The sequence below is a fragment of the Drosophila obscura genome, unplaced genomic scaffold (genome assembly GCF_018151105.1).
Source record: "Drosophila obscura isolate BZ-5 IFL unplaced genomic scaffold, ASM1815110v1 contig_73, whole genome shotgun sequence".
Taxonomy (NCBI): domain Eukaryota; kingdom Metazoa; phylum Arthropoda; class Insecta; order Diptera; family Drosophilidae; genus Drosophila; species Drosophila obscura.
This window is the reverse complement of record NW_024542865.1, coordinates 5808855-5829293: the sequence shown is the minus strand read 5'-3', so window position 1 is coordinate 5829293 and position 20439 is coordinate 5808855. Positions and strand designations below refer to the sequence as shown.

The following is a 20439-nucleotide window of genomic DNA, read 5'->3' as shown; positions in this document are numbered from 1 at the left end:
AACGGCATAATGGATTCTTTCTTGTTGTGTTGTTTTTTTATTATTTCTGTGCCACCTTTTGTCTGAAAATCGAAACCAAAGCGGAGCCATGCGAACTGAGCACCGTTGAGAGCACCGCATCGCTCGTCGATTTGGCAAACACACCCACCCCACTCCACCCCACCACACACCACACACCACCCACACCTACACCCAACACGTGTGTGTGTTTGTGTGTTTTAGAAATTGATGTGGAATAGGATAGAATGCGAGGAAAAAACAAAAGGTGGGCCAGGGTGCTGGTTGAAAACTTTTTAGAAAACAAAACAAAACTGCACATCGCATCGCATGAATGTCATCCACGACCGCAAAATCTGACCCCCCACACACACACACACACACACACACACAGGCACACAGATGTACCGTCAAATGCTAACCAGGGACGATGATTTGCTCACCATGGGATGTGGGGGACACATTTATCGGCGCCTAGTGCTACAAATGTAATATCAGGTTTAAAATGTTGCTTTTGATTTAGTTGCTGGATTTGTGTACTATTTTTTGTTTAAAAATCTGTCCAAAATGTGTCTCTATTAATTCTACAAAAAGAGTGAAAAATCTCTGTTAAAACAGCTTTTTCTGCCACAGATTTTTCCCCATGCATAGTGGTCGGGGGGTTTTTTTTATTCAATGTATAAACCACAAAAACCTTGTAATACGCGTACCGATTCTGAATGGGTTGGGTGTGCTTCTGTGTGTGTGTGTGTGTGTTTGTATGGATTGTTGTGTGCACGTGAAAGACTCTCACGAAATTGGTCAGCAATATTATGTTTGCAGTGTTAATTGAGCAACTTTTTTGAACTCAGTTTTTTTTTTTTGAGTTTGTTTGAAAGGTCGAAAATGCTTTTAAATCAATAAACTAACGTAATCAATTCACCCATTTCTCTTTCTCTTCCCTCTCCATCTCTCTCCTTCTCGCGCTCTTTTGTAAATTGCAATTCACAGCGAAAACAACTTTTGATTAATTAAAAGTAAAACAAAATAAAACAACAAAAATAACCGACCACACAGACGGAGACTGCGAGAGAACACCAACAGCAACAACATCGGCTGAAAGTGGAGTGTTAAGCGCTGGGCCTTTGGGGCCAACCGAAAGCGTTCAACAACGCGGCCCGCAGTAGCCTGAAGTCGCGTGTAGAAAAACATTTGAACCCAAACATTTTGTGTAAATTAAATACAAATATTTATTGAAAAATACTAGAAAAAGAAAACCTTTGCCAGCGAATCAACATCGAAATGGAATTGGTCATCCTCTTTGTCAAAAAGCATTTACTTCGCGAAAGTAACAACTTACACAACAACAGCGAAAACAACAACGGCAACGACAACGGTGAGAACACGAACAACGCTCGCAACCGGAACAACGCCAACAACAGGAACAACCCTAGGAACCCCAACAGCCGGAACAACAACGATAAGGGACAATCAGAATATCCAGGACATCCAGGACAACCGAAACTCAGAGATCAGTACCCGATAATCGATAAGCGTACACGTCTACTGGCACTACGACACCCAAAAAGGATCGCATCAGGTCAAATTTCGCCAACCAATCAACCGGAAGTTGGATATCGATTGGCCGAAGTAGCTGCCAAATCGGAGGCAAACGCAGCAGCAGCTAAACAACATCAAATAGCTGCACGCAAGAAGAGCGAGAATTACAAAAACAAGTAAACCGTCAACGTAATTCAACAACAACATCATCAACAACAACAACACAACTATACAATCAAGACACACTTCTACAACAGCTATAAAAACAAAGTACACCAGCAAGTAAACATTCAACAAAATCATCATCAATAAATACAAACAAGAGAGTAACAATTCAACAACGACTTAGACACACGGTAAAACAGGGACTGAAAATATTACAACACTAAACAAGACCACACGTGAAACTTCAACAACAACTCCAATAAAAAGAAAGGCACCAAGGGTAACAATACAACAACAACAACTTCAAAGAAAAGTGCACCAAGGGTAACAATTCACCAAAAGTAACAAATCACCGTAGATTAAAATACAACAACAACCACAATCAAACCAGCTTCAACAACAACAACAAAACCAGCAAGAACCCCTACAAACCCGGCTAAAATAACACAACAGCAATTACACCAATTACTACGACACAACTAGCTTCAACAACAGATACACCAACACCACCTTTAACGGCTGCAATTCAAATTCAACCACAACACCACAAAAAGCAGACTACGTCAACTAGTACGACAACGACTGAAGCAGCTTCAGCAACAACAACAACTAAAACAACAATTTCAACCCAAGCGGCTACAACAGCTTCAAGACGGGTTCCAACAATTCAACAACAAATCAGCCAGAGCTCAACAAGAGCTCTACAGCACCATCACCACAGCAACAAGAACAACCCAAGCCCAGCTCGAGCAACGAGAGCAAGATGCAACGTCTTCGCACGACCTTCACGCGTTCGCGGACGCCCACCGGTGCCGAAATGAAAATGCAGAACAGCCTCGAGGTGCCCAAACAGGTAAAGCAATCGATTCGATTAAGTCGATAGCATTTATCGATTGTCTGTTTGCATGTCCTGCACACAAAATGTGGTCTCGTTTGTTGTATTTTTTCGCTGTCGTTTGATTTTATTGATTGCAAATCGATTTTCTGCTGTTCTGTTATAATTTCAATTATCGATAAATCAATCGATAAATGATTTCTTTTTATCGACAAATAATCGATTCGTAAATGATTCGCCTTTAGTTGTGTTTTGCATGCGTTTCGTTTTGTTGTCTCTTGCCCAACCCATCCACCGTCTCTGATTCTGACCGCTGACCTCTGACCCTCTGATCCCCTCTGATGTTCCAGGTGCGTTCCGCCTCCTTTGACGAGATGCAACTGGAGGCGCAGCGCACGTCCTCCAGCCGAGGACTGAGGCAGCGTGCCTCGTCGTCGGCGGAGGGGCGTGCCTTGGCTGCGGATCGTCTGCAGGTGCCGGCTGGGCATGGCCGCTCGCGCAGCTTCGACTCGGCTGTGATCGATCCGACGAGCGAGGATTCCGGGGCCTTCCTGGATGTGCCACACCGCAGCAAGATTCCGCGGCGCAGCAGCTCGTCGAGCCCGAAGACACCGCCGCCGTGCTTCCATTGCCAAATGGTGAGGCAGTACGAGCGCCAGATCACAGCGGAGCAGCGCTTCTTCATCGATCATCGAGAGCTGACCGCCCTCAGCTTCTACAGCGATGATGACGATGACGACGACGAGGAGGAGGAGGGCGCTGTGGGCGGTGAAGGCCTGTGCGAAGACATGCAGGGAGCTTGCGGCGGACGGCCGCTGCCCGATGTGAACAACGAGGCAGTGGCAAGGGCGCAAGCCATTCTGGCATCAACTTTCGAGAACGATCCGAGCACCGATTGTGAGGACGATGCCGTCGATATGGACCTGGGACTAATCCACCTGAGCATCGAGCAGTCGCGGGCCCGCATTCCACGGCAAATGCGACGCCACACCATCGACAGCTCGGTGGGCAACTCCGAGGATGAGGGCGTCGACGGATCCGGCCCCAACTCCAATAATTCACCGTATTTCGGCAACACCCTGATGCCACCCAGGCCCTGCGGCATCACCTTCACCCTGTCCCCCACCAACGGCGACTATCCGTTCCTACCGACCTTCGCTTTTCCCATTGATCCCAATTCCCCGCCAGGCTCGCCCTCGCCCACCCAGTCACCATCACCATCGCCATCGCCATCCCCGTCGCCCACACCGTCGGTGGTGCTGGCCGTTCCACCACCCATGCTGGAGTTACCCTCCTGCTCCACGGGCAGCGGACAACAGCTGTTGGGATCCACCGCAGCGGTGGCCGCCGCCGCCCTCACTCTACCGGCGATTGCCTCCTCGCAGGCAGCCGCAGCCATGGCCACCGGAGCGGTGTGCAACCTGGCGGATGCGGATGATGCTGCTGCCGCTTTGGGGGCCATGGTCAGGCCGAGACGCCGTTCCATCTCGCGGCAGGAGGCCGTGTTTGTGGAGCCCACTGGCAGTTCGCTGGAGAATGTCTCCATGTCGATTGAGAAGGCGGACTCCATTGATGCCGCCTCCACCAGGGCCAATTGCGGCTCGCCCACGGGCATGTTTGCCGTGGCCCATCGCACCGGTTTTGTGGTGCAGGATATCTACTTGACCGTACCGGATCTGCGACGAGATCGTGCCGCCTCCGTGGACTCGTGCTTCTCGAAGCTCCCATCAGGCAACAAAACCGAGGAGCTACAGCCCACAGTGGATGGCTGCTACCTGACCGTACCGGTGATCAACACCACTCGCTCCCGATCCGTGGACATTGTGCTGCCCACCGATGAGCAGGCACGCTACAAGGCCCTCGCCATGACTGGCAACGAACCAGGAACCTACGGGTACGTTGAAGCTCTATCCCGTAATCTCTTTGGGAGATTATGGCACACATCAATTTAATTATTTGCATTTAGTTTAATGAGAGCACAAGGCTGTGCCGCATCCAAGTCTTCTATAACCTTTATATTTTCTATATCTATAATCTTTATATTTTATAAATATTTTCCGCGCACTTTCGCGAGTCCATCTGTTGAGCGGACATCCTTTTTGTTTACTTTTCTTTGGACTTTTTGGCGCAGAAATACTCTACTCGCACATAGTAAATATCTGCCTATGCCTTATCCTAGGCAAGCTCCTTTTGGGGTGGTAGCTATTTTTAGACGGGGGCAAAACTTTTAAGTTGACTCATTAAAACGAGCTTAGCACGTGGCCAAGGCCAAGGTGGGGGAGCAGCTCTAGCGGCTCTAGCAGCTTCGGGGCTAGACGTTTACACAATCATAATTGCGGTTGCTGTTGGCCATTTGGTAGGACAGGACAGGACAGGACAGGACATGTGTCTGCGATATGACACGTGCGGGCTTCGAGAGACATGTGATGCCCGGCGGGGAACTGGCCCGGACTTAAACCTAATTAAAACAGAAGGACTCTCCATCCAGCCGTCTCTGTGGTTCGGCCATTCATAATTCCCGCCCAACAGCGGACATTGACTGAGCCTTTTCGTACAATATGCCTTTAGCCCAGGGCCCTCAGCATGAATAAATTATGGCGGAAAATGACAAAAAAAAAAAAACAACAAACACACAAACACACAAAAACCAAAACCAAAAAATGGCTCAGCGAAACGATTTCCTTGAATTACAACAAAAGCCGCCCATAAATAATATTCAAACAAAGTGTCTCGTGTCCGTGCGCCTAGTACTCCCCCCCCACGGTTACGCTGTCCCGCCATCCGCCGTCCACTATCCGCATATCCCATTGCCCCGAAATGACGTGAAGAGTCTGCCACTGCGTGCCACAAAATCGAGCGAGGTGTGAGGGTGACGAACCACTTGCGGCCAATTTGTTTGTTTGCCAGTCAGAGAGTCAGAGTTACTCCGTCCGTGAGTAGCCGGAGTAGCTGGAGTCCGGCAGGCTCTGCTACTTACGTGAACCGATATGTATATGGATAATTCAGAACTTTTTTTTTGCTGATGGATTACATAGATTAGGAGGGCTGCTTGCTGTGTGCGTGTGCCAGGCAACTTGATTCCATTCCAGGAAAATTAATTATTTTAGTGACTACCGAGAGAGTGAGAGTGAGAGTGGGAGAGAGGCAGATTACAGACAGAGAAGGATTTCTAAATATTTGATAAGAACAAGGACCGTTGCAAAAATGGATCAATGTGCCAGAAATTGAATCCAAAAAAAAAAAACTAACATAGAAATCTAACCAAAAAGTAGACTGATGACGACAAAAATTATGAAGGTTTCTGCATTTCAAACCGAGGAGTGCTGTAGAGTTAATTTAATGAAGAATGGAGCTGTTAAGCAAGGCTTTAACAATCAATCAAAATTCTCAAATATATGATTCAATTTTCATAAAGATTTTAAACACTATAAAGCATACATAAACAGTATTTTTTCATATGTATATTTAAAGTTAATTATCCATGAACAAATGTAAATTACTTCTGAGTAATAATTATCGTAAATACCCTTTAAAATCCCCGTAATATTCTGCTGTAAACTAATCAAGATAATTGCATTTTTTTTGCAGGTACGTAAACGATGAGTATTCCCATAAATATTACACATAAAATATGAACCATCAGAAATGCACTCCCAGGATAAGTACTGAAAATATTAATATATTTAAATATGTTGTGGGTGTGGGTGTAGGTGCGGGTGGTGGAATGTTATGTGGGATTTCCTTTTTAATTTCCGATTCATGTTGACCCAATTGATGGGCCACTTACTCGGATTGTCATACGCATAAAAACCACTCTGGGACACTCCATTAGAGTCACCCATCCCATCCCATCCCATCCCATGCCATGCCACGTGTCTCCCCGGAGGACTATCGAGGCTATCATAAATGTGGATTTGTTGATTTACGTTACTGAAGCGTGTGACATGTTATTATCTTGGTCTGGTGTGGCTGTGTCCCTTAGTGGAAACATTAACCACTGAATGATATGTTTAATTTGTACTTTCTTTTCCGCTCGAGCCGCCACACACATTAAAATGCCCTGTCCTCTACCATTCGCCCACACTCAGGCCCCACACTCCGCCGACCCTTTGCTCAGTAAAATGGAAAAATATTATAAAATCATTCAATCATGCGACGCAACGCAAGCCGGACACTGCAGTCATTCATCCACAGCTCGGATTTGGTATCCACATTCCCCTCAAGCTCTTTTATGCGCTCTCTGCTCTTGAGCGTCTGTTTGTCTGTGGGCCCCCAGGCGCTTTGCGATTCATTCATGCGACTTGGGGGTCTCTCCGACAGACATTCCTGCGGTGGCTGTCGAACAAGTAACAAAAAGTTAACCTAAACTTTTACGACAATGCTGGAAATAATTTTATGAAAATACTCCCCCGAGGGGCCAAACCCATGAAGAACGGAACCCCAAACCGAACTGAATCGAACCGAATCTTTGCTATACGTCTTTTGGGTAACGTGAAAACTTTTGCATGCATGAAATTAGCATACGGCACTCGGGGGAGTATGAAATTTGCTTTATTCGCTGATTGAGGTAACTGTTTGGCGTATGAAAAGGAGATTCAGTTCAGATCAGATATTGATGGGCACTTTTGAGGTAATTTTCAGAAAGTAAACAGAACATTTGATAATGGAAATTAAAGGGCCATTCAATGGAATCGTCTTTGGGGTTTCCTAACCCCATATCGAGGGATTTGAAAGGTGCCAAAGAACAGAGGCAAAGAATAGAATGGGCGGCATATTCTTCTGGTTTGACTCCTCTCTTGGATGTGATGATTCAACCATCATTTAATCCACCCATCCATTTCAAAGAGAAACAAAACTCTCGCATTGACTGTGGCAGACAGAATACTCACCAATTTAGGGGGTATGTCTATAAAAAAATCTTTTCGCCTCCAGTCCAGTCCACTCCAGTTGCACAGTTCCGCCTTTTGCTGACGCACGTGTGGCATGCAGCAAAAAAAAAAAAAATAGCAGCAACAACAACAATAATAGTACTTGGAAGGCCCCCCCTGCCACAATAAAGTTTTATGAAACATTTGTTCGCTTTCTGTGTGCCCTCTAAAAAAGGGTATGATGATTCTGACAAGATGCTTGCCACGCTGAAAAAGGGGGGCCCCCTTAATCTGTCATAATTTTAATTTAAGCGAAATTGTTGTAGAATATTGTGGCACATAATTCCTTATCCAAATCGTGTGACTATATGCATATATCTTACGAATAATTAATATGCCCAGGGTATTTAAAGCTTCGATGGGCTGCTCCACTTGCGGCCTGGCCACAACTACGTCAGCAGCAGAGGGGCAACGTCAGAGTGTGGGGCTATGCGATGGTGTGTGTGGGAGGGGGTGCACGCAGATGTGGGATAGGATAGGCGTATGGAGGCGAAATTGAAATGCAAATTGAAAGGCACAAAGCGAGAATATGCCATGCGAACAATCAAAGCGGGAGACAAAGCAGCGCACAGCGACCGCAGAAACGTTGACAACGTCAGCGTAAGCGTCAACGTCAGCGCGAAAGCAGAGAGGAAAATGTCACCAGCAGAGCAGCCGCCAAAAAAGCCACAAAGAGAGTGTGGAGTGCCGCCCGGCAGCCAGGAGAGCAAAACAAATAGAGCAAGATCTCGCCATCAGTGCTGCTCAAGACAAAACAAAAAAGCTAAAATAAGCTTAAAAAAAAAAGCTTTAGTTTCACGCTAAAGAGAGATATCCAGCTTACAAGAGAGTGAGAGAGAGAGAGAGAGAAATAACTGCCATGCGGTAAATTCTTTAAAACAGCTAAGAAAAAGCTAAATGCTATGAAAGACAGCAACACAACAATTAATGTCAACTCTCAGAGAGATTGTCATATAAGAATGGCAGATCGTCAACACTGCTAAGGCTTATCTTTTTATCATCTCCCCTGCTAGCTGCTCACATTTCCAGCGAAATCGCTCTTGAAACTTAAAGCTGAAAGCACGCCAGCTTCGCATCACTGATCGCGAGAATACTCACCACACACGTTGCCGCAGCGCAGCCTCATTGAGGTGACAAAGCGCCGCCACCGCTGCTACCGTTGGCGTTGACTTTGACTTCGCTCGGTCGCCGCCACCGGGGGGCTGCTCAGTCGCGTTGTGGGGTTGGATGCTGCCGCCAGCCGAAAAGGCCAACAAATTATCAAAGGAAATGATAAAAACAACAACAAAAAAACGTTCAAGAAAAACAAGAAACACGAAAAGGAATAGCAAAATAATAAAACAACGGAAAAACGCGCGCGAATGTCTTTCGCTTTCACTACTCGCTAACCCGTTAACCGGCAGAACGGAGAAGTGCGTAAAAGAAATACAAAACCATCAAAATACGAGTGAAGAAAGCGAATGAAAAGAGTGTGCCCAAAGGCAGCAGAAGAAAGAGTGTGACCAAAGGTAGCAGCAGAAAGAGTGTGGCCAAAGGCAGCAGCAGAAAGAGTGTGCCCAAAGGCAGCAGCAGAAAGAGTGTGCCCAAAGGCAGCAGAAGAAAGAGTGTGCCCAAAGGCAGTAAAAGAAAGAGTGTGGCCAAAGGCAGCAGAAGAAAGAGTGTGGTCAAAGAGCAAGCAAACAAGAAAAGGTGTGACCACAAGCAGCATAAGAAATATTGTGGCCAAAAGCAACCCAGGAAAAAGTGTAACCAAGGAGCAACCAAACAAAAAGTGTAACCAAGGAGCAGCCAGCGAAAAAGTGTAACCTAAAGCAACAAAAAAGCAGGGTGTATGCATTGAAGCCGACTTCCTGCAATCATCCTTCAAGAAAGAATTAAAACCCTAAGACGGACACCTGAGAGAAAGAGTGCGAAAGTTATATTCTTTTTTTTTGCGTTCAAATCAAAACTAACGTAAGAAAAACGGGTCAATTAGACCACCCAAAACAAAACAAAAACAAATTCAACAGCAATGGAAATTCCAATGGGTTTTAATTGAGACGAACGCGTCTGGGGGCGTTGGGGGAAATTGTAAAAATTCAATTAACTTAATCAATGAACTTGAAACAGAAACCGAAACCGAAAACGAAAACTTGAATGGAAAACGAACAAAAGGAGAAGTACCAAAAACCAGCAGCAGAAAAGTGAAAATAAAAATTTAAAAAATTCGTGGGTCAGAGAGGGTGAAGACCGCCAAAAAAAAAGTCAAATAGAGTTCAATGTTAGACGATGATGAGATCTTTCCGAATTGACAGGGAATGATAAATGATACAAACATTGTCTTTAGGTATAAAATGTATGTACATGTATTTATTGAATGGATAAAAGATGCTACCTTCATTAGGCACAAATATCCCATCATTGAACCCTTGGGTATACGCCTAAGTTAGCTCTACTTAATATAAATATTGTACAGATAATTCCCCTCGGGAAGTACTTTTATGAAACTTCCTGTACTTCAATTCATTGGAAAATCTGGCTCATTGTTCAGTATGAATTATTATGCAATCTATTATATCTTTTTTGTTTTTGTATCATATCATTAAATAATTGATAAATCATAAAGATATTTCCACAGATAGAGAACTCATTTATGGGCTCTTTGATTATTTTCTATTAATACTATTATGCCATAATAATATCACATTTATTGGGTTACAATTATAATACAATTTGAAAGCATTTGTCCCAAGATCTTCATGGAGTTCTTATGTCCGATTTATCGCGAACCAAAGTGCAAATTTCCTTATATTATAGCCGCTGAATCATGAGTGATTTCATACTGCCATAAATCTTTCCATTGTAAGATTTTGCCTGTCGCATAAAGCATTTGCCGCTAAGCCCTAAAATACTCATGTTACGAGGCAGGCGAAATGTTGTAATTGCTTTACTTCTGCTCGGTCTGTGTGTTGTTCCTGTTCTTCCCAATTCTTTAGATTCTTCGCTGGTTCCTGCCTTTCCTCTGGTTCTGGTTCCTCCTGCTTTTACTCTTTCTTTACTTATTTTTCTATTCCCCCCCATCGTTTTCATGGCCTCTGCGGCGGCATCTGAACCAAAAGGCTAACTGCCAGCCATGACATTTCAAGAATTTCGCACTCATTTATCGGAAAAGCAGAGGGAAAACTAGCCGCAGAAGGGAAGAGAAGAGACATACAGAGAGAGACAGAGAGACAGAGAGACACAACGAGAAGAAAGACGAAAGGTGGCAAACTATAAGAAGAAAGGACAGGAGAAGGGGAAAGCAGAGGAAAGGAAAGGCAGAAGTACGTCGCATTTCGTTTATTTGATTTGATTTATTGTCGATTTGTTTCTGTTGGGTTTTTGCTCTTTCTTTTTCTGGTCTGGCTTGTTGTGGCAGCTGCTCCCCCAACCATAGACACAAAAAACAACAATAACAACAACAAAGTCTAGAGAATATAGAAGGGGTGCCCAAGGGGGCAGAGTCCGAGCCACGCCCACGAAATTGTCGGGCCACGTGAGAAATTTAGCAATATTTTATATTTTGTAAGCGAATTTTCAATTGCAATTTATGACCCTATAATTTCAACAAATAATATCCAAATGAATGTTTGACTTTAATCTAAAGGATCCATAGAGAGAAATGAGGGTCCAGCAATGGATGATGGATCCGGTCCAGTCCGGCCCGGTACAGGTACTGTGTGTCCAGGGAACCACAAGAACACACAAATATATCCGAGTGTTTTTAAAAATAAATACCAAAAATCACACACATGTTTTCGATTTGAAAAAAAAATAATGATGGCTCTGCCCCGCGCCCGCTACCTCTCTCTCTCTCTCTCACTCTCTCTCTGTCTCTCCTGTTTGCTGTTTCTTATAATTAACTTAAGTATTTTTAGCAAACAAAAAAACCAACAACAATAACAGAAAACAAAATAGCAACAACCGAAATATGAACATGATGTCGTCTTCTGCTCGTTGTCGTAGTCGTTTGCTGCCTGCCGGACAAAGCAAACAAAGTATTTCAATTAAAATGAAAATCTACATACATAGAAAACACAGAAAAAAGACAAACCAAACGGCTAAAAATTGAATGAAAGACAAAATGCATGCAAGTGGCTTCCGTCCAGAACTGAGAATGATTCCCCAGGCCTAGCCCGAATATTATCTGCGAGTGCGAGTACGAGCACGATTATTTAATGTCACGCGCTGCTCTTATGACTCTGCTTTGATCTAAATGAGTGCTCGGATGCTTTGTTTATCCGTTGGCTTAAATTCATTCATAAATTGTATGCCCAATTGTGCAATAGATTAGGGTAGAGCGGCTATCAACCCCACAACCAGTCGAGATTAAAGATGTAAGATAAATGCCAACAGTTAGTGATAGTGGAAGTGCTGCTGGGACAGACACACAGACACTGGAGGCTACTGGAGAGACTCTTTGGGAGTCGACAAAATATAACCAAAAATAAATAGAACTATAACTACTGCTGCGGGACAGAGTTGATGCCACTGGAAAGTCGAAAGTGATATCTGCACGCAACTGAACGTCGCGACCTCTGACGTGTGTCGGTTTTGATAAGCTTTTGGATGCTCAAAAAAACCCATGGAAATTCCAATAGTATCTAAAGTTGGTCTGTAGATCATTTACCTCTCCCCAGGGAATGCTTTAAATACTAAAAATATAATCTAAATTAAAATAACAAAAAAATACTCCATTGATTGATAGCCAATTTCTGAAGTTTTCTGAATTTTCCAAACCAAATTCCTTGAACTTTTAAACCTCTGCTACGCGACCTCTTTCGTTTCAGTTTCTCTTGGATTTTTTGCTAATTGTTGACAAACTTTTGTGACACAAAAGCCCAATAAGGCATAAATTGAAATGCCAGGGGTAACATCAATGGAGCATCCAATGTAGGGGCATAGGCAGGGGCAGGGGCAGGGCAGCATAGCAGTCGCTTCTTTTAGCAATTTGTCTGAAAAGTTTTCCGCCAGAGAGAGAGAGAGAGAGAGAGATTTTCCGGCTGTCCAGGCTTTCAGTATTCTGTATTCTGTATCTGGATGCTGTATCTGCATCGCTTAATGCCAATTAAGAATATTAATTTCGTTTGCAGTCGTCCTGCCGAGTCCCCCACTGCTGCTCTTTGCGGGGTGAGCGGGTGGCAGGGCTTGCCATTGTTAATATTCATTAGCTTAAAATCCTTTTCTCGAGTTGTTGCCATTTTAAGTATTTATTTCCCCCAGAACCAGACGACAATGTGCCACATTTTCAATTCAAACTAAAATAAAACGAAAACGAGAACGCGGACGAGGACAAGGACAACGCAGGACGTGCAGATAATTTTTCATTTTGTTGCAACCCCTTGGCTCAAATGGATTTCTCAATGGCTTAAATGTTCAAATGAATGAATGATATATATGCGCAAAGCCCATATCTATTTCCAGCTGCGAAGAACGCTTTCCTGTGGGCGGTTATAAATAGATATATTCGCTCTGTGACAGTTTGGTTTTTTGGAACCCCTTCTTTGTTGCTCTCAGGGTTACAGGTGATGGAACCTCCGCGTGCAAATATTTTGTATTTATTTATTTAACCATTTTCTGTATATTTTTTTTTTTACTATGCCAAAGTCAAAGGCTGGCAGCAGAGAGGCACGCAGACAGGAGAGGAAAGCTGAGTAAAAATATACCTAAGAGGCTGTGTGGGGGCGGCGGCGGCTGCTGCTGCTGCTGCTGCTGCTGTGCAAAGTGTCATTATTGAAAAAACGTAAAAATATTTCAAGGCTCTTATTGATTTTGTCAGTGACAGAGAGATCCCGTCCCTGCCCCTGCCACTGCTTCTATGCACCTTTCTTCCAACTAAATCTGAATCTCAATCGGTTATAAAATGAGGCCGACAGAAGGTGCGGGCAGGCTGGCCCGCAGATTGGCGACAGCTTTTGCCTTTCATTAAGCAAAGTGAGAGGGGAAGAATTTTATAGTAGACCTCTATCTGCTATCCGCTATCCGCTAGCCCCTGCCTCTGTCCAGACCTTCATCCACTCTTCAAAGGTGCCATCAAAATTAAACGCATTTGAATTTCGAATTTCGAATTTCAAATTTTCTTGCCACATTTTTTTGTTTTTTTTTTTTTGTTGGTACATCTTCTGCTACGTCATGGTCCAAAACAATTTGGCATAAAAACTGATGATCTAGTTGGCCTTTTCGGCACAAAAACCTGGCCTGCAAATAAGTTTAATATTTTCCAAAAATATAGTTGGCGCTGGACTAGTACAAATTTGGCATACAGTCAAGCCGAGCCTGTATTTTCCTCACTTATATTTCTGATGCCCAGTGAGCAACATCTACTCCAGCCAACAAACAAAAAAATATAAGTGAACAACTAACAAGAAATTCTCTAAAACAAAATTTTTTCTACACAAAAAAAAAAAGAAGTAAATTTTCTTTTCTGGCATTCAATAAAAGTGTTGTAAAACCAAACCAAACAAAAAAAAAAAAACACCAAACAACAAAAAGTTTGACAAGCCAGCAAAACAATTTAGTGAGAAAAAAGAGAAACTGCAAACTGCAAACGTAGGTAACAAATGAATTGTTGAGGCAATTAAATAGATATTAATTTCGGCGAATAACCCCAAAAGGCCAATTGTCCGAAATGGAACCAGCCGTATGCAATCCCCGTGTGAGGCTGCAGGCCCAGGATACCAACGACATGCTATGCGACGACGAGAAGCAGGCCATTGAGGAAATGAAACGCATCTATGGCAAGACCATCACGCTGGACACCAAGCTGGTGCGCGACATCTATGGGCTGGAGGCGAAGCTGGAGGCTGAGCATAATCTGTACTACGACGAGCGGAAGAAGGTGCTCGATGGCATACGCCAGCGATACAAGAGCGATGCACTGGCCAAGAATGTGTCCAACTTCTGGCTGCGTGTCCTGAAGGCAACCTACGCCGACACCATCACAGACCTGGATGCCAATGTGCTCTGCCACCTGACGGACATACGCAGCAAGCTCTACACCCAGACGGAGGTCAAGTTCGATATCTACTTTCACTTTGAGTCGAACGATTACTTTAGCAACGAGTGTCTGAGCAAGACGTACTATCTCAATTGCAAGGTGAACCCCGAGGAGCACCTGGGCTACGAGGGCGCTGAGATCTATAAAACGCAGGGCTGCACCATTGACTGGATGTCGGAGACGCTTAAGGCCCTGTACAAGGAGTCCTTCTTCAAGTTCTTCAGCCCACCCACGCTGCCCGAGGACCCCGAAGATCCCACCTATAAGGCAATCAACGACACCTTAGAGACGGACTTTCCAGTTTGGCGTCTACCTCAAGGAGCGTGTCATACCCAAGGCCGTGTTCTACTTCACGGGCGAGATCAAGGACGTTCAAGTGTCGTCCAGCGAGACGGACGATGAGGACAGTAACGATTCGGTGGCCTCGGTTATCCATGCACAGCAACCAATGGAGCAGGATACGCCAAACGAGTCCGATGCCGAAAAGGAAAACGATGAAGACGATGAAGAATCAGATGATTTGCCACTGTACGGTAACCCGGCCTTGCTGGACACGGAAGAGGACTGCTTCGACTCCGGCGAATCCGTGGATTCCGGCAATGAGGTTACACACTTGTAAAGCAACAATTTAACACTGGACAACAATTTTACACTAACTATTTGGCTGAATGGGCAACTGAAATTAACTCGCGACTGACTGCTGGCAATTTTAGATTTTTTACACGACAAACAAAACAAAAAAAAACAAAAAACAAAGCAAATATTCCAAAGTTTATAAATTGTTGGTCACGTGGCAACAACAATTGCAACACACACAACACCACAAACATACACCACACACTGCGCGCACACACACACACAAAAAACCAACTGGAGGAGCAAAATGCAATTGTTTACCACGTCACCTGAACAATTTTTTAACGAAGACTCAAAAAAAGAAATCACAGCCAAACAAACTCAGTGTCACTGTTACAATTAAATAAATAATAATAAATTAATAAAATAATAATAATATTAAACGAGAAGGAACGTGTGAGTAGCTTCTGGGGACGCGACTCTACTTATACCCGTACTCAGTTAGTATATACATTTGTATACAGCTTAAATTTGTGGCTTTCACAGATTTTCGTCCTCTATGTGGTCGGAAGGGGGTGGGGCGTTTAGTTGCTGGCCAACAGAGGTGCCCCGCCCCTGCCATTTAGAAGCTGTCAAAAGTACTTCTGAATGCACATTTTAATTACATTTTCCCCCCAGACATTTTCCCCAGTCGTTTTCCATTGGTTTTGGTTTTGCATTTCATTTGACAGTATTTATGTGGCTGCATTTGAATCAAAGGCATTTCCAGTGCAGATATCTGATGAAATAATTTCCCTGCTGCAGGGACATTTATGGAAAATTAACTCCTACTGCATACATGTATATTGTTGAGTTCTTGTTAGACGAAACACAGCACACAGAGGGAATCGAAAGACATACAATGCCAGAGCACAGCACAGCCAGAGCAGCCAGAGAGATTTCGTAATTGGCTTTTGGAAGTTGACAAAATGTTTGCACAAAATAAATTTTCACTGAAATTTGTGGACAGCCAGCCAGCCTGTAGAGTCGAATTGCATGATGGAGGAATGGAATCCTTTGTGCCTCGAAGGCAAAAGCAAAAGCAAAGGCGCAGGCGCACACTTGAGATGTAAGAAAATGGAAATGGATTTTCAATGATTTTCGCCAAGTTATTTGATCAACTATTAGCAAAAAGCCAAGTACCAGAAATCCATTTCAGCATCTCCACCCTCCGCGCGCGCATCCTTCTTGGCAGTAGTCCTTCTTGGTAGTTTTGATGCTCCAAGACACTGGACTGCAGTTGGCAAATTGATTTGCAATTCAATTTGCCGGAAGGTTTCTACTGCTACCCCGTCCCCGTCCCGTCACGTCTTTCAGTTTTTTCTTTTGATTTCCTGGGGGTGGTATAATTGTAGGCGTTGAATAACGGACATTTACCGCGTGCCAGGCAGCAGGAGACAGCAGACACAATAACAGGAACGAATAATATGCAAGAAATTCTGCGCACAGGCAAATTCTATTGAATTGAAGTGGGTGGCCACGGTCACTTCTTTGAGCCTCAGATTCCAGGTTATTCGAGGCTTTGTCTATTTAACAAGGGAACATTCTCTGCATTATTTGCTGATTGCTGATTTATTATTTATAATTGGTTTGCTGGTGTTTTCCCTTGTTCCTTTTTATGGCATCATTTAGTTGTGCGCTGCTTAAATTGGTAATAATTCACATTTAAATGTTGTCTCCAGCTATGGCTGCAAGACTCGTCATTGGCATTGCCCAGATGGGCCACGGTCCACGGTAGTGGCGAGGGCACGAACTTCTTTCTAGTGCCATGGATGCAACGCACCCACGACAATCACATTTCCAGATTCAGCAACGTTCCCGTCATTAGGGGCAGCAAGGTAGTGCAGAATGTTAGCATTAACATTGCGTATTCCGTAACGTTCCATTCCCGAATAGCTGGTAGAGATCTACAGCATGTCCTGCGGCTGCCACAAATCTACTGCGTGCCATGCCCGCTCCTCCATTGCCCTTGAAGTGCGGCAGGCAGTGCCACAAAGCTGGCTACGCAGCATGTGGTGAGGGTTTCCCAGCGCTCTGACCCTGCGCGTTAATATGTTGGTGTACACTTTGAGCTTTGGCCGCGAGTGCACGCAGTCCGGCGTCTAGCCCCCGAGCAGGTCGAACATCAATCACCGCTGCTCCAGTCGCATTGTAGCCTTGCCTGCCAGCTGTCAAGATGCCGCGGCGTGGACCACTGCCGGCCACGATGCCAAAGCACGCTCCTGGTTTCGCACTGAATTTTGGTTGATTGTCATATTAATCAAAAGAAGAACCAATATGCAATAAAAAAAAAAATGACAGCTGTCAAAATAGCGAGGAGACCATCGGATGCATGGATGCACCGATATTTTGGTGTCGCTTTTTCTTGCTATCGATAGTACTTGTTTTTGCTGCACATCCGCTAAAAACGTGCCTCCAACAGACTTTCAAACCTCTGGAAATTGAAAGAGGTAACCACTGTTAAATAGTGCAAAAAATATTCGTGCTCGTAGAAGGGAAAGGGAGAATCACAGCACTTGGAGGTTACCACCTCGGTGTTCGAGTGTGTTCGAGTATCGGAGAGTATCGAGTACTTAGCTGCCGTCTATCGATGCTTCAACAATTCTGAATTTTTCCTGGAATAAAGCATGCCATAAAATGCAACATTTGTGAGACTTAAAAAAAGGGTATAAAAGTCCGGGATCCAGGCACATATTTCTCATTCAGTTTTTGTGTGCCATACGGACACCAGCTCTCGGAAAATTCCTAGAAAATAAATTGGGAATACAAATTTGACAATCAGAAAACAAAACAAAGTGCAAGTAAGTGTTGAAATTTTCGAGTGTCGAATATATTTGGTGAAAATAAAAATACCTCGACTAGGAGCATCGAACCATAATGGATGCACAACCGAGTGAGCGTCCCCAAGTGGCCCGAGTGGCGGCCAACACCGTTCCGGCTGCCGTAAAGGTGGAGGAGCAGAATCTCGACACGTATACCGCTGAGGAGAGCAAAGTTGTCGAGGAGTTGCGTGAAGTGTTCATGGATACCATCGAGCTGGACATCCAGATGCAGCGTGACATCTACCATCTGGAGATGAAGTACCAGCTGAAGTACCAGGAGCTCTTTGATCAGCGCAAGAAGCTGCTGGATGCGATCCGCAAGCAGTACCAGCCGCATGGCCAGGTCACCAGCCAGCTGCAGATCTTCTGGCTGCTGGTGCTGAAGTCCTCCTACGCCAATTTCATCAACGACAAGGACGAGCAAATACTGATGTACTTGAACAACGTCAGTGCACGGATGTTTAGCGAGCCAGCTCGATTTGAAATCTACTTCCATTTCGACAAGAACCCGTACTTCTCAAACGATGTGCTATCGAAAACATACTACCTGAAGTGCGAGCCCGATGCAGAGAGTCCCCTCCTGTACGAGGGCGCTGAGATCGTCAAGTCCAAGGGCTGCTACATCGACTGGACTGATGGGCCCTGCAGCTCCAATGAGGAGGAGGCCAACTCCTTCTTCGATCTATTCAATCCGCCGCAGCTGCCCGAAAGCATGGACGATCCCACATACGCCGAAGTCTATGCGACGCTCCAGAGCGACTTCCAAATGGGCTTCTACATTAAGGAAAGAGTAATACCGAAGGCCATTATCTTTTTCACACGCGAGATACACGACTGTCAGACTCCGATCAGCACATCGGACTTAGACTCGGACGACGACGACGACGACGGCGACGACGACCTTGGAGACGATCTTGGAGCAGCGAGCGAGGAGTCTTCCGCCATAGATGACGGCGAGGAGGAGGAGGAGGAGGATAAATCCGCAGGCACAGATAATTAAGTGCACTGCCACTCCACACCCCCTAACACTTGAACACAAAACAATTAAGTTCTTATGTCACATACACAGAAGACCAAGCAAGGGCGAGGGGAGAAACAGCTACTGACATTCATCACAGCGAGCAATTACAAGAAGGTACCCACCCAGACCAGACAGACACTCCCTTCTTGTACGGCTCCACTCCAGCACAAAGCTAAAGGCATAGCGCTGACCCCACACTAAAGAGAGAGTGTCTGTCCCAGCAGCAGCAGCAGTGCCAGATGATAGGGTAGCTTTAAAATTCATAAACACAAACAAAACACGCACACAGCACATGCCATAAAACAAAAAATGTATTTTAAAGCTATCCTTTCAGGAAGATACCAAATAAATATTATAACGGTTCGCACGCAGTTCCTGTCCTTTACATTTGGCTAGAACTAAAACTTAGGGGCATGGAATGCTGATGTGTGATGTCCATTCGAGAGGTCTTCCACTGTACGTACCACTGTGTGGGAGAGGTTTAGGTTTTGTATTTGCATTTGCATTTGGTATGGTATGCGCCCATGTCAATCACAGTCACACACACACACACACACACACACAGGCATTGAAACACGCTACATTTAACCGTAAATCAAGCGTGGATGCCAAAAATTGCTGTTCGGCGCGTCAAAAACAGCGCACAAAACGCGCTCAAAAAATAAATCAAAGCACAAAAAGGCGCGAAAAGAAAACAAAAAAAAAAAAAAACAAATAACAGCAAGCAAAGCCCCTACAAAACGCCCCCAAAAGTGGGTGGTGGTTGGTGGTTGGTGGTTGGTTCGCTTGGGCCCGTAAACGTTGACAATTGACATGGAAAATCTGCAAGCCATTTCGAAAAGCAACCTGCAATTTTCCAGGCCAATAAAAGGGGACGGTCCCTTGTCAACCTGTCCGCCCTGAGCTCTCTCTTAACCCTGCGCTCCCCCTGCCGCTGCAGCGCTGAGAGCCTCTGCCCCTGCATGCCACCCAGCAGAATCAGATGGACTAACATTATTGGGGCACGTAGTCCGGTTGGCTACCGTAGGGGGTCGCTGCTCCCCTCTTACCTTGGAGCAAACATCAACAACAACAACAAAAAAAACCGAGTCACATTTTTCCCGTGTATTTTCATCTGATAAGAATTTAATTACAATGCATATAAACAAAATGTATACAAATGTTATTAAGCTCACACGCATGGGCGGCCCCATCCCCTCTGGACACTGGTAGTATAGCGGTAGGGAGGGTGGTAGTACGGGAACGGGAGTGGAGCTGCCTTGATATCCAAATAATACACCGGAGAATGGAAATGCTTACTCCGCCATGGGGGAATTGTTTATACTCTTATGGGGAAAAGGGTTACCAAATAAATCCATTTGCTGTCACTTGGAGCACTCAAACAATCCTGAAAAAAAGAACAAATGAAGAGATTTCTGGGTTTGCAATCGTGCATCAGATGGGGAATTTATTTTGACATTTTGCTCAAGGGCATACTTCGAGAGGTTTTACATTTTGTATGG

At 44.7% G+C, this 20439-nt stretch overlaps 2 protein-coding genes and 1 pseudogene across 17 annotated transcripts in view; all 3 read left to right on the top strand.

Annotated features, from left to right (window-relative positions):
• Positions 1-1227: 1227 nt before the first annotated feature.
• LOC111066998 (eye-specific diacylglycerol kinase-like) overlaps positions 1228-20439 on the top strand; it is a 30744-nt gene continuing 11532 nt past the window's right edge. For 5 of the 16 annotated variants that reach the window (XM_022355995.2, XM_022355993.2, XM_022355989.2 and 2 more), the window contains exons 1-2: positions 1236-2554; positions 2887-4430. In XM_022355995.2, coding sequence (XP_022211687.2) covers positions 2465-2554; positions 2887-4430 — 1634 coding nt within the window. In that variant the 5' untranslated portion in view covers positions 1236-2464. Of the gene's footprint in view, positions 2555-2886; positions 4431-6141; positions 6199-20439 lie in introns of those variants that run through there. The other 11 variants (XM_022355994.2, XM_022355987.2, XM_022355991.2 and 8 more) reach the window with 6 other exon arrangements.
• On the top strand, positions 13778-15485 carry LOC111067002 (annotated as a pseudogene).
• LOC111067003 (nucleosome assembly protein 1;2-like) lies at positions 17631-18934 on the top strand. Its single transcript, XM_022356011.2, has 2 exons — positions 17631-17895; positions 17957-18934. Exon 2 carries the CDS (start codon positions 17972-17974, stop codon positions 18914-18916), a length of 945 nt encoding a protein of 314 aa, XP_022211703.1. The 5' UTR covers positions 17631-17895; positions 17957-17971; the 3' UTR covers positions 18917-18934.